At 41.6% G+C, this 14,804-nt stretch overlaps 1 protein-coding gene across 1 annotated transcript in view; it reads left to right on the top strand.

Annotated features, from left to right (window-relative positions):
- LOC132767855 (5'-nucleotidase domain-containing protein 2-like) overlaps positions 1-14,804 on the top strand; it is a 52,292-nt gene that overhangs the window by 35,264 nt on the left and 2,224 nt on the right. Inside the window, exons 7-13 of the mRNA XM_060763216.2 lie at positions 3,724-3,784; positions 6,891-6,993; positions 7,125-7,226; positions 10,095-10,176; positions 10,678-10,764; positions 10,926-11,066; positions 11,677-11,741. Of these exons, the coding sequence (XP_060619199.2) occupies positions 3,724-3,784; positions 6,891-6,993; positions 7,125-7,226; positions 10,095-10,176; positions 10,678-10,764; positions 10,926-11,066; positions 11,677-11,741 (641 nt within the window). The remainder of the gene's footprint in view (positions 1-3,723; positions 3,785-6,890; positions 6,994-7,124; positions 7,227-10,094; positions 10,177-10,677; positions 10,765-10,925; positions 11,067-11,676; positions 11,742-14,804) is intronic.

Genomic DNA, 14,804 nt, shown 5'->3' with positions numbered 1-14,804 from the left:
GGGCCTCCCTAGAAGATTTTAAATTTTGAGGTAGTACGTAGAGGGAGATATGTTCAGACCCCCAGCCATGGAGGAATACACAATCAGAGCACTCCTGACAGATGGCCATCCAGTTTCTGTTTAAAAATCTTCAAAGAAGGAGACTCCACCACATGCTGAACATTGATAGGTTGCTGTTTAACTTGGGATTCGGTATTCATTGTCTGGGGAGAAAGGGAGTGCGATTTGGGCAATGTGAAGCTCAGAGCTTGAAGAAGGTCCTTGGAATTGTTTGGGGATTCTGGAAGTGATCGTCTCAGGCGGGGCTTCTTAAACTTTCCCCACTTGCATCCCCTTTCTGCCTCATAAAGTTTTACAATGACCCGGGTATATCTATCTATATAAATAGAAATGTAATGTTCATCTGTGGGATTAACAGAACTCAAAAACCACTAGACAAATTGACACCAAATTTGGACACAAGACACCAACAACCCAATGTATGTCCTTCACTCAAAAAATTGATTTTGTCATTTGGGAGTTGCTGGGATTTATAGTTCACCTACAATCAAAGAACATTCTGAACCCCACCAATGATTGAATTGAACCAAACTTGGCACACAGTTCTCCTGTGACCAACAGAAAATACTGGAAGGGTTTGGTGGGCAGTGTACTTTGCTTTTGGAGTTGTAGTTCACCTACATCCAAAGATCACTGTGGACTCAAACAATGATGGATCTGGACCAAACTCTACAAGAATATCTATATGCCCAAATGTGAACACTAGCGGAGTTTGGGGAAAATAGAATCTTGACATTTGGGAGTTGTAGTTGCTGGGATTTATAGTTCACCTACAATCACAGAGCATTCTGAACCCCACCAACGATAGAATTGGGCCAAACCTCCCACACTGAACCTCCCTGTGGGCAACAGCAACGCGTGGCAGGGGATGGCTAGTAGGCATATAAAATAGGTATAAAATCAAACAAATTAGTCTTTGCAAGCCTTGCTAAAGAGGCTGGTTTTTTTTCGCTGAAGCATTTTCTTCTGAGTCCACTGTAAACACTGTGCATTATTGCAGTGTAAATGAGTTACATTCAGAAACGTTTCATTGTTGCTAGATTTTTTGGGACCCCAACACTGAGTTAAGGGTTAAGGACCTACAGTTGTCTAAGGAAGACGCTTTTCTAAGCTCTGGTGCTGCTGTTCAGCTGTTCGAAAAGGGGAGAAGGCATTCATAGCTAAATGATTGCCTCTTTTACATGTATGTTGGTAGGGACCCTCGGGGCAGTTCTCCCCTGAACCAGTTTTGTTTCAGCCCCAGAATGAGTACAAAAAACACTGAAAGCAATCTTATGTCAACAATTGGGAAGTGGGAGAGAGAATATGTGTGTTACGCAATGCTGACAGCTAGGCAGCAAAAATAATCTGTGTTTTTTTGGTTTAAACAAATAAAAAACGGCCTTAAGGTTCCTCGGATCAGATTATGACCTTTGGAAGGTATTTCAAACAAGCAAGCAAAAAAATTCTTGGCCTTCGAAACCTATAGCAAACTATTATTTGAAGTGAAGACAAATGTAGAAGTGTGGAAGAATGTATTTATTTTCCAAGTCTTTTTCGTTTCAGTGCTTTTCATGTACTTTTTGTGCTTTCTCCCCTGTTTTTGGTTTCGTTCTAGTATTATTTGTTGGTTTAGGATTTATTTTTATGCTTTATGAGATCAGGTTTTATTTTGGGGAAGAAAGGAGAACGACAGTAGTGAAATATGTGAAATAAATAAATGGCAAATGGCATCTCAGGGGCGTCAGTGTGTTCATAAATAGGAAAGCAGTCTGGAAAAAGGCTTATTTCTACCTCCTCTTTGTGCCTGCTTTTTTTTAAGAGCTGGAATTATAATCTGATTATAGCTCAGTGCCATTTCTCATTTGCCGCTAGTGTATATTAAAGAAATTGAAGACAGAGGAAATGGATTTGGGGAAAGAAGGAGGCAAAACATTATGAAATACTGAGGCTTCTTAATCCATATATTTTGCGATAGGATTATAATAAGTGGGTTCAATATCAATATATCCATTATTTATTTATTTAAAACTTTTATATCCTGATCTTCTCACCTCCATAGAGGGACTCAGACCGGCTTACAGCAAGGAGTCAATGCTACTAATACAAGTTAAAACATTATACAACAACACAAGATTAAAATACATATAGATAAAATACATATATACCAAATTGCCAAGGTGAAATCATGTTCCAACTCAGTCTGCATATGTGGTCACTCACTTTGTAACCAGTCTTAGCCATTATTCTGGGAATGTTTCGTTCCATAACCAGGATTTCACTAGCCTCCTGAAGGACAAGAGGGAGGGGGCAGATCTAATCTCGCTCGGGAGAGAGTTCCATAGCCGAGGGGCCACCACAGAGAAGGCCCTGTCTCTCGTTCCCACCAACCGCGCTTGCGAAGGTGGTGAGACCAAGAGCAGGGCCTCTCTGGAAGATCTTAATGCCCTTGATGGTTCATAGGGGAGAATACATTCATTAGGCCAGAAGCTGTGTTTGCAAAGATGCAAAACACAAGGGGTGCATCTTTTATTTTATTTATTAGTTACACTCCTGCCTTGGCCATGGCTTAGTCAGGAGTTGAACTTGTCTCTTCTTATAGTTTATCATTGTAGCTACATTGAAAAATTACATTAGTTTTATATCACGTTGACTGGCATAGTTACATCCTATGGAATCCTGGGATTTGTAGTTTGTTGTAGCACCGAGGCCTACTAACAGAAGATCAAGTACAGTGTTTCTCAACCTTCCTAATGCCACGACCCCTTAATACAATTTCTCATGTTGTGACCCCCAACCATAACATTATTTTCGTTGCTACTTCATAACTGTAATTTTCTACTGCTGTCAATATTAATATCTGATATGCAGGATGTATTATCATTCACTGGACCAAATTTGGCACAAATATGCAATACACCCAAATTTGAATACTGGTGTGCTTAGGAGGATTGATTTTGTCATTTCTGAGTTGTAGTTGCTGGGATTTATAGTTCACCAACAATCAAAGAGCATTTGGAACTCCACCAAGGATGGAATTGAACCAATTTTGGCACATAGAACTCGTACGATCAACTGAAAATACTGGAAGGGTTTGGTGGGCATTGACCTTGAGTTTTGGAGTTGTAGTTCACCTACATCCAGAGAGCACTGTGGACTCAAACAATGATGGATCTGGACCAAACTTGGCATGAATACTCAATATGCCCAAATATGAACACTGGTGGAGTTTGGGGAAAATAGACCTTGACATTTGGGAGTAGTAGTTGCTGGGATTTATAGTTCACCTACAATCAAAGAGAATTCTGAACCCCACCGATAGAATTGGGCCAAACTTCCCACACAGAACCCCCATGAACAACAGATAATACTGTTTTCTGATGGTCTTTGGCAACCCCTCTGACACCCCCTCGCGACCCCCCCAGGGGTCTCGACCCCCAGGTTGAGAAACGCTGATCAAGTATCTTTGGAAACTACAGATCCCAGAATTCTATAATGTTGAACCATGGCAGCTAATATTATGTCAAAATGCTATAATTCTGCTCTTTGGAGGCATCCTTTGTTTTATCCTACTGCCTGCTGAAAACTTCTCAGTGGGAAAAGCGTGGTAAATGGAGACTAGCAGAAGATTTGAAAGCTTGTTTCTGTATTATTTTTTAAAAAGATGTTTAATGTCCTCAACAGGATGCCATTCGGGATGTTCATATCAAAGGTTTTATGTACAAGTGGATTATGCAAGATTTGGGTGAGTACCTGCCTGTCAGGTGTGGAGAACTAGATTGCTTGCAAAAGGTGGGCTACAACTCCCAGAATTTCCCAACAGCATGGCCACTTCTCTAAAGTTTTTCCCTCTATTCCACCGTTTAATATGGGAGACTCTGCCACATTACAACAGCAGTTCCCAAATTTTGTTGACCAGGGAGACAGAAATGAAATGCAAAAATACCCAAGACTGTTATTGCACATGGAGCAAATTAGTATATCCTCTCTCTCAATTTGGCAAAAATCCAGCTTTGCAAGTAATTGGAGAAGCCAAGATATAAAAGCCATAGGAGTCTCCTCCCGTAGCTTCTCTTGTTTCTGTTGAGTGAGAAGGTATTGATGGCAAACTTTCAGGCATAGTGCTAGAAGTTTGCTGTACAGGCAGTCCCTGAGTTATACACGTCCAACTTACAAACAACTCGTAGTTACAAACATGGCTGAGACAACAGGAAGTGAGAGAAATTTAGCTCCTGGAAGTGAAATTCGCTCCTGGAAGAAAGGGGAAAGGTGTCTCCACTGAAGCTTTATCACCAATTCTTATTTCCCAAAAAAAGCCATTTTTTTTTCAAAATCCAATTCTCACAGGGACTGAAAGTGAGGTGAAATCTTCTGAACAGGGGCACAGAAAGAAAAACAAACACCATAGGGGTGTTAATCCTTCCCTGTACTATCCAAAGCTAAAAATATGTTTTTTTGGCTGGAGTTACACTCAAAAAATGTACCTGTTCCAACTTACAAACAAATTAAGAACAAACCTACAGAACCTATCTTGGTGTTTGTTTTGCTGTCTGTGCCTCTGTTCAGAAGATTTCACCTCACTTTCTGTCCCTGTGAGAATTTGATTTTGAAAAAAAAAATTGGCTTTTTTGAGAAACAAGAATTGGTGATAAAGCTTCAGTGGAGACACCTTTCCCCCATGATAATTCTTCCAGGAGTGAATTTCACCTCCAGGAGGTAAATTTCTCTCACTTCCTGTTGTCTCACCCATGTTAGTAACTATGAGTTGTTTGTAAGTTGAGGACTGCCTGTATGTGTGTGTGTGTATGTATATGTGTATATAGGTACATACACACATACATATGTGTGGGAGCCCCTGGTGGCGCAGTGGGTTAAAGCGCTGAGGTGCTGAACTTGTTGACCGAAAGGTTGCAGGTTCGATTCTAGGGAGTGGCGTGAGCTTCCGCTGTCAGCCCTAGCTTCTGCCAACCTAGCAGTTCGAAAACATGCAAATGTGAGTAGATAAATAGGTACCGCTCCGGCGGGAAGGTAACAGCGCTCCATGCAGTCATGCCGGCCACATGACCTTGGAGGTGTCTATGGACAACGCCAGCTCTTCGGCTTAGAAATGGAGATGAGCACCGGAGCCCAGAGTCAGACATGACTGAACTTAATGTCAGGGGACAACCTTTATCTTTTTATGTATATGTGTGTATATTCAAAAATATTTTTTAATAAAACAGGAAAGTAAATTCTCAGTTCAATGTTGTATGCCGTTTTGTGGAATAAGTGTTTGCACAACGCAACCTAAATCTGAAAACAAAAGTGAGAATTAATATACTATTAATTAACACTTTAAGCCCATCTTTCCTCGGGTAAGCCCAGGGCAAACATGCACACTCTTTCTGCCCTCCTTATAACCAGAACAATAATCCTATGATGACTATCTGGCCCAAGGCTCACAACTTAGTGCAGGCTTCAACCTGGATGTTCTAAGAATCCAGACTGTATAGATTACACTGGCAATCTGGCTCTTCCCAATAATCCTCCAAATATTCCATCACATCTGCTAAGCTTGTTCATTTTGGCCTCAGAATGATTAGGGAATTCCCAAATCAGACTGAGGCAGAATGTAATGGAGGAGATGAGTTTAGAAACTAATCTGCAAAATATCTTCATTCCTGGTCATTCCACGGATATATAAACCCAATTTTCCTAGTTCCAACAGACCTCACAACCTCTGAGGATGCTTGCGATAGATGCAGGTGAAACGTCAGGAGAGAATGCCTCTAGAACAGTGTTTCTCAACCTTCCTAATGCCGTGACCCCTTAATCCATTTCTTCATGTTGTGCTGACCCCCAACCATAACATTATTTTGCTACTTCATAACTGTAATTTTGCTCCTGTTATTAATTGTAATGCAATTATCTGATAAGCAGGATATATTTCCATTCACTGGACCAAATTTGGAACAAATACCTGATATGCCCAAATTTCAATAGTGGTGGGTTTGGGGGGGGGGTGATTGATTTCGTCATTTGGGAGTTGTAGTTGCTGGGATTTAGAGTTCACCTACAAACAAAGAGCATTCTGAACTCCAGCAATGACGGAATTGAACCAAACTTGGCACACAAAACTACCATGGCCAACAGAAAACACGGGAAGGGTTTGGTGGTCATTGACCTTGAGTTTGGAGTTGTAGTTCACCTACATCCAGAGAGCACTGTGGACTCAAACAATGATGGATCTGGACCAAACTTGACATGAATACTCAATATGCCCAAATGTGAACACTGGTGGAGTTTGGGGAAAATAGACCTTGACATTTGTGAGTTGTAGTTGCTGGGATTTACACTCAAAGAGCATTCTGAACCCCACCAACAATTAAATTGGACCAAAAGTCCCACACAGAACCCCCATGACAAACAGAAAATACTATGTTTTCTGATGGTTTTTGGTGACCCCTCTGACACTCCCTGGCGACCCCTGCAGGGGTCCCGACCCCCAGGTTGAGAACCACTGCTCTAGAACATGGCCATATAGCCCGAAAAAAACCTACAACAACCCAGTGATTCCGGCCATGAAAGCCTTCGACAATACATCTTCATTTTTTGTCTTGTTCATCTTTCAAAATATAATTTTTTCTTAAGTTTTTTTTTAAAACCAGAAGTCATATAAAATAAAACGGTGCAATAAACAATTTCTTTTATGCTCACATAAATACAGACGCCATACCCAGAACATCAATAATGCTAGCTCTTACAACCCCTGTGTAATATTTTTGTTACCTTCTCCATTTATGTGATTTGTAATTTCAGCACTTCTGGCATATTCAGAGAAGCTTGTAATACCTCCTCCCTTTCTTTTACAGAGAAGTACATTCTGCGTGGGGATGAGACCTATGCTGTGCTGCACCGCCTGGCCAAAAGTGGCAAGAAGCTCTTCCTCATCACCAACAGCCCTTTCAGCTTTGTGTAAGTCTGACATGGCTGGGTTGCAAGTTAGAAAGAGTTTCATATGGTAAAAAGCTTCTGAACTAAGTTTTTTTGTGGCACACAGTGCCCTCTACCGACGGCTATCCATAATCCTTTTCTTTTCCTCCTAGGGATAAAGGGATGCGGTACATGGTGGGTAAAGACTGGCGGGACTTCTTTGACGTCGTCATCGTCCAAGCGGACAAGCCTCATTTCTTCAATGATTGTGTCAAGTGAGTGCGGTCCCAACATGAAATTCCCAGTTCTGGATCTTGGTGGGACTTGAGGGATAAGTGGAAGCAACGCTTTGTGGGTAATTTTCACACTCCTGAGATTGGGCACAAGGGTTCAAATACTACTTACTTACTTACTTACTTACTTAATTAGGCGATCCCTCATAGTCCGAGGATGATGGTCCTCCAAGTGTAGTGTCCTGGCGGTTGGTCCGTAGGTGACTGTAGAGCCCTATTCTTGATCTGCATCTTCTCCCACAGTGTGGGCATCGGTTTCCAGGTGGAAGGCGGTCCCAGTCAGGGTTGGCTTGACACGCCTTCCTCTTGGCACGTTTTTCTCTTTCACCCTCCATTCATGCCTCTTCCAATTCTACAGCACTGCTGGTCACAGCTGACATGCTCAAGGGCAGGGCTTCCCAGTTCTCAGTGTCTATGCCACAGTTTTTAAGGTTGGCTTTGAGCCCATCTTTCAATCTCTTTTCCTGCCCACCAACATTCTGTTTTCCGTTCTTGAGTTCAGAGTAGAGCAACTGCTTTGGGAGATGGTGGTTGGGCAACCGGACAACGTGGCCAGTCCAGTGGAGTTGATGGCAGAGGACTATCGCTTCAATGCTGGTGGTCTTTGCTTCTTCCAGCACGCTGACATTTGTCCATTTGTCTTCCCAAGAGATTTGCAGGATTTTTCGGAGGCAGCGTTGATGGAATCGTTCCAGGAGTTGCATGTGACGTCTGTAGACTGTCCACGTCTCGCAGACGTATAGCAGGGTTGGGAGGACAATAGCTTTATAAACAAGCACCTTGGGATCCCTACGGATGTCCCGGTCCTCAAACACTCACTGCTTCATTCGGAAAAAGCTGCAGTCACAGAGCTCAGGCGGTGTTGTATTTCAGTGTCAATGTTGACTTTTGTGGAGAGACATGCTTCAAAGACATGCTGGTGGCATCTATGTCAGTGGGACGATGGCTCTGTTCTGGGTTGCAGCCTGAACTTGAAGGGAACTGACCATGATACAAAACTCTATTTTTCCCGTAGTCTCAGCACTTTGGACAACTTTTTAACATTTCAAATTGGAATCTACACCACTCCTTTAAAATAGAAGTTGGTGGTTGTTGTTGCATGGGCTACACCTTCTTTCCTTAACTTGTGTTCACAGGGGAACGACCGATCTGCACTGGGTGTAGTTAGCATGTAATTTTTAAAGGATAGAGTTCACTATATGTGTGTAGTTAGGGATTAATGCAAAGCAGAACCAGAAGGGACACTTCAGATTGTAAATACTTTAGTCTAGAGCAGGGGTCCTCAAACTTTGTAAACAGAGCACCAAGTCAGAGTCCCTCAAACTGTTGGAGGGCCGGATTATAAGTTGAAAAAAACAAGAATGAATTCCTATGCACACTGCACATATCTTATTTGTAGTGCAAAAAACACTTTAAAATAATACAATAATTAAAATGAAGGGACAATTTTAACAAATATAAACTTATTAGTATTTCAATGGGAAGTGTGGGCCTGCTTTTGGCTGATGAGATAGGATTGTTGTTATTGTTGTGTGCTTTCAAGTCACTTCAGACTTAGGTTGACCTTGAGCAAGGGCCGGGTAAATGACCTTGGGGGGCCGTATTCGGCCCCTGGGCGTTAGTTTGAGGACCCCTGGTTTAGAGAACAATCTGAGTCTTAAAATGCAGGATCTACATTTGACATCGTCTTTTGACACACCACTTTTAAGAGACCTTGATACTGGCAATTAATCTTTTCCTTAACATGCTCGTTGTTTCTTTGCTCATTCTTGGATCACATTCATTAAAAATTCTGTTGTCTGCTGGACTATTTTGCCCCCCCCCCCCCCCCCCCATTCTTAAGATGGTTTCCTTGAATTCCTTATGTGTGTTACATGAAATGGCCGGAGGCATAGGACACTTGCACTGACGTGTAATAAACTTGCACTGACGTGTAATAATTCTTCACTTAAAGGAAGAAGGGGTGCTCTCTAAATAATGCCTGACCTCTGCATATTCTATTTTCACTTCCCATCTGTCTTCCTTCCTCCTGGCAACTTTATGATGTTTTTCAATGCAAGTTCTGTATAGCCAAGGACTTTTAAAATTCTTCAGATATCACTGAAAGAGAGAGAATTTGTGGGTCTTCAGTTGTCATTGCAGGACAGCTGATGTGATATTTTAATGTTAACTGTGCTGTCTAGGACTGATGGGAGTTGCAGTTCAATACACCTAGACCAGTGGTTCCCAACCTTTTTTTGACCAGGGATCACGCTCCAACATTAGTACCAAAAGGATTATGAATCAGTTTTTGGTCAACTTTAGATTCGGTTTGGTTATTTGGGGTGTTGATTCAGAAATTTGCATTGGCTAGATCTCATCAGCTCTAGTTTCTGATACATAACATATGCCATTCAGTAGTTGCCATCTGCTTGCCTACAAAAAAAACCATATTTAATAAGTCTTGGCACTATAAGAGGGTTTTGGCGAGACCAGTTGCTCTTGTTGCAACAGTGTAGTAATGGTGAAGTCACGGATCATATTTTAGTTCCTGCAGACCACTGGTGGTCCACAGACTACAGGTTGGGAACCACTGACCTAGAGCATCACAGCTGCCCACCCCCTTATTTAAATGTCAAATCTCATTTTTCTTCACAAAAATTTTCAGAAAACTCATTGGCAGGTAGTAGCATGGAATAATTTTATACATAGAATTTCAACAGGAATTATATTCCTCCAGGAAGTTGGGTTGAAGTGACAGAGCTGGACAATGTGTGGGTTTGGAGGAATACTTACGAGAACACAATTTCCCCTCCAAACACAAGAAAAGCAGGGCATCTTATTGGTATTTTTACTGACTTCTCTCCTTAGACCTTTCCGTAGACTGGACGGCAATGGGGACTTGCAGTGGGACAAAATAAGTAGGCTGGAGAAAGGACAGGTGTATAAACAGGTAAGAAAAGAAACTTTGAGTGGGACCGAGGGGGGGGGGGGCAACACTTCAGAGCAGTGGGATTATCTGCCTTTTGTTAAAGCTAAGTTAATTGACATGGCCTTTCCACTAACAGCAAAACGCTTCCTGGTTGTGGTTATTCCACAAGAATAAAATATCAAGATTCAGATTGGGCATTGATAGTCTTTCCGTTGAATAATGCACACATCTCTCCAAAACTGTCAGGAGAGAATGCCTCTAGAACATGGCCATATAGCCCGAAAAAACCTACAACAACACAGTGATTCCGGCCATTAAAACCTTCGACAATAAAATGAGGGGACGTTGGATTTATCTTCCACCATATTGGTAGAGAGGGTTTCCCCTTTTCTATATTGACATTAACATTGAGCATAGGCATTTTGTTCCTACGTTTGTAGAGGTCTTTTGTACAGAGATCACATTCGCATGCCCATCTTTAATATAGCGTCTCTATCTCTCATTTTCCTTATCCCAAATTAGGGCAATCTCTTTGATTTCCTTCGGCTGACAGGCTGGCGTGGATCTAAAGTCCTCTACTTTGGCGACCATCTTTACAGTGATTTGGCGGTGAGACAACAAAGCCTTATTTTTCTTGCTTGAAAGCATCCACTTAATGGGGTGGTATCTAGGAATACTGAGTTTTAAGTTTGTCCCAGAAAAGTAGAATATATGAAATTTCTGAAGGTTTTTTTCCCCTCCAAAACTTTTATTACACCTTCCTTTTGCAGGATCTGATGCTGCGGCATGGCTGGAGGACAGGGGCCATAGTTCCTGAGCTGGAAACGGAGACAAAAATGGTGAACACTGAGCAGTACTCGCAAGCGCTCACATGGCTGCAAGCCTTAACTGGATTATTGGAGCGTATGCAGGTGAGGAAGAAGAGAACAGGGAAGGTTGCTTCATTTCTGGGGATGAAATTAAAGGAATCTAGAACTCTTCATTGGAGGGAAGGGTGTCCCTAAGAACTGTGGACAAGGGATATTCAAAATAGCACCATTGTACAATGCCCCTCAAGGATGCAGAACCTATGGCCTTGCTGAATTCCAATTGCAAGTATTTCTCACCATTATTCATTTTTTCTAAGGCTGATGGGAATTATAATCCAAACAGTAAAAAACTACAGTATATTCTGGCATATAAGACTACTTTTTAACCCAAGAAAATCTTCTCAAAAGTCAGGGGTCGTCTTATACACGGGTGTAGTCTTATGCATGGGAGTCATCTTAACTCTATATTTTAACTGGAAAAGTTGGGGGTCGTCTTATACGCCCAGTCGTCTTATATGCCGGAATATACGGTAGGTCACGTATCCACCTGCCATCAACCCAGAAAGCCCAGTAACATATTTGTCGTAGAGTTATATTTGATTTATTGGGTTGTGGACCTCAGCCTGCAGAGAAAAAGGAGGTTTCTTTTGTAAATGATGTGGGTCAGCCAGAGACTTGTCTAACCATTTGCTTTGTTTCCATTTCCTAAAAGATGTTCCAGGACCCAGAATCCCAGCAGGTGCTTCAGGACTGGATGAAGGAGAGGCAGGAACTCAGGTATCATTACAAAATACCTTTTTCTTTGGCTTCTCTCTAGATTTACCATTTCTAATCGAAGTTTCAAATTGTTAACTCGGCTGGATGCCTTTGGCCTTGAAATATGAGAAAGTGTGTGTGAAGGTGAGAGAATAAGAGACACGCACAGAGAGAACCGCAAGGTGTACTTCATGTGCTAGTCTGCAGCCTAGTCGGACCTTTCAATATTTTATCTTAAGGCTGGCTTACTTTGCGGCCTCTTCCCATCCTTTCTCTTTCTGGCTTCTAATCCCTGTTCATATTTTTTCTGCACCCTTTTGGCTTCATTACATATTGTTGGATATAGAATAAGTCAACTGAATCTAATTAAGTCAGTTTTCATTGAGATGAAGGCCCCTTCTACACTGCCATATAAAGTCCAGATTATCTGTTTTGAACTGGATTATATGGCTGTGTAGACTCCTAGAGTCCTAGCACCCAGACAAATACACCAAAATTTTAGTAACCTAAATAACAAAAAATTAAATTTATGTCGCTTCCCACCTCCTTCTATAACAGACAATCCATGGAACTGCTACCATTTACTGTTTTAAATGGTTTAAACTGGTTTTAAGCAGTCTTGGTTATGTGTTTTTAAACTTTTTAAGTTTAACCCTTTAAAATTGTTTCAAATTATGTATTGTCTCCTTCTCCTGAGATGCCAGGATATAGGGAGGAATGTCAATATTTAAATACATACATCTGTTTGAGATCAAGGTTGAGGGAAGTACAATCTTTCAGAGACAAAATTGGGATACAATCCATATACTCTGATCCGGGTGGTTCTTCTTGTGGTAGAGAATTCCTATGTTTAATTCCCCCATGTGAAGAAGATTCCCCCCCCCCCTTATCTTTGGTCAGTCTCGCACCATTCAACTTCATTAAATGACCCTGTATTTGAGTGCATTGAAGGCAAAGCTAAAACCTTTCTCCCCACACACTCCTCCCTCCCTCCCTCCCTCCCTCCCTCCCTCCCCTCCCTCCCTCCCTCCCTCCTTCCTTCCTTCCTTCCTTCCTTCCTTCCTTCCTTCCTTCTTCTCAACCATGTGCACAAATCAATACATTTTTGACATTTCCTGGTCATGTAATTCTGATTATATAAATGCTTTAATCACTAATGAGGCTTCTTCTACACTGCCATATAAAATCCAGATTTTCTTCTTTGACCTGGATTATACGGCAGTGTAGACTCATATAATCCAGTTCAAAGCAAATAATGTGGATTATCTGCTTTGATAATCTTACTTATATGGCAGTGTAGAAGGGGCCTCAGTTAAATCATGAGACTCCCACCTGCTTTATCATCTGTTAAAAGGGCATTCGGGGGGGGGGGGGGGTGATTGGATGATGCTTCTTTAAAATAACAACAACAACAACTTTATTTATACCCCACCACCATCTCCCCAAGGGGACTCGGGGCGGCTTACATACTTACTTACTTACTTACTTACTTACATAAGGCCAAGCCCAACAACACATCAGTAAAAACCAAAATAGCAAGCAAATAAAACAGTACAATTAATATAACTTACATATAAACAATAACACACAGAATTTAAAACCTTATGGCTGAGCATTTTTTAAAAATGTAAGGCGCATTGTCGAAGGCTTTCATGGCCGGAATCACTGTGTTGTTGTAAGTTTTTTTGGGCTATATGGCCATGTTCTAGAGGCATTCTCTCCTGATGTTTCGCTTGTATCTATGGCAAGCATCCTCACTACCTCTGAGGATGCTTGCCATAGATGCAGGCAAAACGTCAGGAGAGAATGCCTCTAGAACATGGCCATATAGCCCGGAAAAACCTACAACAACTCAATGTAAGAAGCCATAAAATCTGTAAAAGTAATATTTTGGAGGAGGCATAGAAAATGCCTCTTTCAGGGTGCCTTTTCCTTAAACATGTGCACACGCCATTAGAAAATAAGGGGAATATGTTGTTTTCTTAAAAATACTTTAATCATATGGTAAATATATGTAAAGTTCATTGATTAAAGAAATCATTGTGTAATCGGGTCATCAGACGGCAGTCTGAATACATAATTTGTAATTAGATTTCATGCACGAAGCACAATGTATGTCATGCATAATGCTTTGACTGGTTAAAATGCAAGCAAAAACAGAATGAATAAATCCATTCTTAATTGAAAACAATGCCAAAGCAGTGGTGCTGTTTTCCATCCATGATGGATAGCCTTCACATCTGGTGAATGCTGGCAGGGACCTTTCTGCTCTTCGTAAATCGCTGGCAAACGTGATTCTGTTTTTACTGCCTTTTAGTTTGACTAGCCTTTTGCACCCTGCTGTCCTCACATTGTTGGACTACAAGTCCCAGAATGCTGGTTGTTTGGAAAAACAAACCCAACACGGTTGAAGGGGGAGCTGATACCCATGAGACTGATGCCGACGTCTAGCGGAAGTGCTGCACTTAGATTAAATATTGATAAGGAATTCTTGGGATCGGTGGAGAGCTTGAATGGTCCCGAGTGCCACCCCCAGTGCTGGCAGCCATTTGTTTATGCTGAATAGCTTGAGCAATAGTTTCCCTTCGACGTGCACATACAACACAAGCACATTGCATGCACTGATAATTCCCTGAGAGAATTACAAGCGAAGGCTTTGCTGCTGAGGGTCATGTCTCCTTTGTAGGATTGGGTTTCCTTGTCTATAGAAAACAATAGGCCGGACTGTGCAATTGAATAGCTCTTTGGGTTCGCCCCCCGCCTTCTTGCATTTGTATATATGCCCAAGCATGTGTTACTGTGGGCTGCAGAGCAGTTGTCAAGTTTCCCTAACCACGAGATAGTACTCTCTCCCCAGGCTGGAAAACCTTGTACCGATTTGTGTCAAAATAGTTGTTCTGTACGGGAACAGAAGACAAGGTTTACTCTTAGTACTTGCTGTATTCCCCTATACTTTTCAAAACAACAAGAACAACAAAATTCATTGACTTACTATAAAGCAAATGACTTTGATAGATGAATACAAAATGGAACTAGTCTAAATTCCCCTTCTCCTTGTAACAGGATGGATTGGGAAAACTTGAC

This window comes from Anolis sagrei, chromosome 2 (assembly GCF_037176765.1).
Source record: "Anolis sagrei isolate rAnoSag1 chromosome 2, rAnoSag1.mat, whole genome shotgun sequence".
NCBI classification, from domain to species: Eukaryota; Metazoa; Chordata; class Lepidosauria; order Squamata; family Dactyloidae; genus Anolis; species Anolis sagrei.
Note: the sequence above shows the minus strand (reverse complement) of the source record. Positions and strands in the feature narration are given on the sequence as shown.